At 39.8% G+C, this 3,014-nt stretch overlaps 1 protein-coding gene across 1 annotated transcript in view; it reads right to left on the bottom strand.

Annotated features, from left to right (window-relative positions):
• Nucleotides 1-3,014, bottom strand: part of LOC101861837 (soluble guanylate cyclase 88E) — a gene marked incomplete at both ends in the record, with an annotated part of 42,317 nt that overhangs the window by 19,496 nt on the left and 19,807 nt on the right. Inside the window, 1 exon segment of the mRNA XM_035972024.1 lies at nucleotides 745-891. Within this exon segment, the coding sequence (XP_035827917.1) occupies nucleotides 745-891 (147 nt within the window).

Below are 3,014 nucleotides of genomic sequence, written 5' to 3'. Positions count from 1 at the left end.
TATATATATATATACAAGACGCCCTAACCCTCGCCCCAAATTGCAACAAAAAACCCAAGGCAAACTAAACGTACAGACTTCAACATAAATTAAGAACAGCTTGCAAAAACTCTGAGTGGTCTTCTTGGGTCGACCTGCACATGGGCGTTCTTGAACTGATTCAGTGGCTTGATAGCGCTGCCTCAGGCGGACAACGACAGAGTGTGACACTGCGAGCCTTCTGGCAACTTCTTGGGCTCCAACTCCATCCTGCAGCCATGCCATAGCTCTGGCACCATCAAAGTCTCCCAGCTTTCGTCTTGGTGGCATGTTGATGTGATACAGGATTTTGCGCAAACGGCGGCTTATATTGCCACCACAGTGAGCACAGGTAGAGACCGTACGTCCGTTTATGACGTGCGCCAGAAGTTTTAACTGAGGAAAGTCCGTGGTGTCGCACACAAGTCGATAAAAAACAGCAAATTTGGCCAAAATTCCCCGAGGATTTCCGTGCTGCACGTGGCGGTTTTGGTCCTTTATGAGGCTTTGCAGTATGCGTTGGTAACCCATTAACACTTTCTGAGCAAAAGTTTTGAAACATTTCTTGCTGTCTTTTTAAAGGATATTAAAAAAAATTAGCACTGTTTGTCAAAGTGGTCCTTAACTTTTTTTGAAGTCTGTGTATAACAACCCCCCCCCCCCAACAAAACCCAAAGGGTCAAGTTGTCTGCCCCCCCACCCTTCAACACACACAGGACCAAATACCTGGCAAGTCTCCACTGAAGGCTCTCCCTTCCTCAGCCTGTCGGCCACAGGTTTTGGGATCATCTGGTACAACAGAGCGTCCGTCTTCTGCATCTCCTGGTCCAGTTGTACCATGCTTTGTTCCAGCAGACGACTCTTCTCTTGTTCCTGCCAGGTCACACAAGGACACAAGGATTATTTTTAGTGTGGTCAAAACTTCATGGTGCAACTTATCGTCTGAAAAAAAAAATCCCTAGCCTATTCATATGAGATTGACGCCATCTGATTAGTAGAAAAAAGTGCGTACATATTAAAAATAACAAGGCGCAACTAATTGTCATAAAAAAAATAATTGTGGTCAAAACTTCGTGATGCAACTTGTTGTCTTAAAAAAAATCCCTTGCCCATTTATATGAGATTGACGCCATCTGATTAGTAGTGAAAAAGTACGTACATACTTAATTATACAAGGCGCAAATTATTGTCAAATGTGAGGCGTGCTGGCAAAATTAGTTACTTCTCAGACTTTAGCCCTATAGACGTAGATACGTCAAATTTATTGGTTTAGTTTATACAATGTATTTGTATGAAATGATAAAAGAAATGTTGAACTTGAAAAAAATGGCATCCGTTAATGATCTACAAATTTGACCGATGTGTCCATTTTTGTCCCATATCTCCATTCGAAGACTGCGAGAAGTAACTCATTTTGCAAGCATGCTTCACATTTTTAGAGTGGTCAAAACTTCGTGGAGCAATTTATGGTCTTTAAAAAATCCCTTGCCCATTGATATGAGATCGACGCCATCTGATTAATAGAAATAGTGTATTACGTACATACTTAGTATAACAAGGCGCAATTTATTGTCAAATATTTCCTCAACTAAAGAACATAAAGTCTCCAGCTTTTGCACAATGACTTGTGTCAATTTGTCGATCAATACTTTTGTAAACACCTGTTATCTGTATTCTAGAAAATTCTTTAATATATACAAATTAAAAGTCCCAGTGGGTGGTTTCTACAGGTTTTTAAGAGGTTTACGGCAGTGACACCAACGATTTTAATTAAAAGTCCATCATGTTTTTCTAACCGCACGATTATGCTTATTGAACGCACATATTACTAGCTTTTATTCCCACCCCCAAATGTGTTCACTCTAAAATTAATTTCTCATAACAAGTTTAGCTCTAAAAGTGTCTTTCGTGAGCTGTGACGTGGGTCATATGCGTATGCAAAATGTATGTGAGAAGCTTGAAGTGCCATTTTCCACTTGGCATTTATAGTATTTTGTATAAATTCGTGAAGAAAAAAATAAGTAAAACTAGCCTCAGTTGTTTTGGAAAAATAGTATCAAGTTAAGACAAATTGATGCAAACTGCTGTGCAAAGTATGGATGACATTGATTCACCCGACAAACAGATTTTTGACAATAAGTTGCCTCACGAATTTTTGACCGCATTATAGTACTTTTTATTTTTACGAACTTGAGCTATAGCTAGAAAGATTCTAGCAGCAGATTCCCTCAACACGTTATCAAAATAACACAAGATATTTTTCGTGTGTCGGCGGTGTCCGACATCAGCGTAGCAAGTGGCCTTAAGCGGTACTTTTTTAAAAATCCCTTGCCTATTTATATGAGACTAGCTGGGAACACGTTCGATGAACGGACTTAAAAGAATCGTCGATCATCAAGTCATTGTGGGTTTAGTGCACAGCTTGTGAACGGAAGCCTCACTTGTTCACAATGGCGTCTAAGAAGACGGACTTTCCCAAGATTAGATGTAAACGAAACTAATGAAAAGCTGAAAATTAAACTACAGTAACTTCAGATTCGTCAATGAAACTGTACACCCTTTAAATGATTATGAACCACCTTTATTTTTTTCAGATTCGAAAGTTAAGTGGTTGGGAAGTTTTAGGCGGCCAAAGTGACGAACGTTCACAAATATAATAGGTATAGATTGACGTCATCTGATTAGTAGAAAAAAGTGCGTATGATAGTGTCCAACAGTGTATTGCGCAAACTTGGTATGACAAGTAACTGTTACACATAGAGATTCAAGGAGTATAGATGTAAGACATTGATCTGAGAGCAATGATAGTTTTTAGAAAGTATGGTGGTGATGGGTGATGATGTGGGGTTGCGTTTAAGTAATGTTAGCTATAGTCCTATCTGCCTCTGCTCCAATGAGTCACGAGGGGAGTGGGCACCCTCTATCCCGTTCCCTACTGGAACCATCTTTACGATCACCCTGCAAGAGGTAGTGATTTTGTGAATTTGGATTTGGGG

The sequence above is a fragment of the Aplysia californica genome, unplaced genomic scaffold, assembly GCF_000002075.1.
Source record: "Aplysia californica isolate F4 #8 unplaced genomic scaffold, AplCal3.0 scaffold00558, whole genome shotgun sequence".
Classification (NCBI taxonomy): domain Eukaryota; kingdom Metazoa; phylum Mollusca; class Gastropoda; order Aplysiida; family Aplysiidae; genus Aplysia; species Aplysia californica.
Note: the sequence above shows the minus strand (reverse complement) of the source record. Positions and strands in the feature narration are given on the sequence as shown.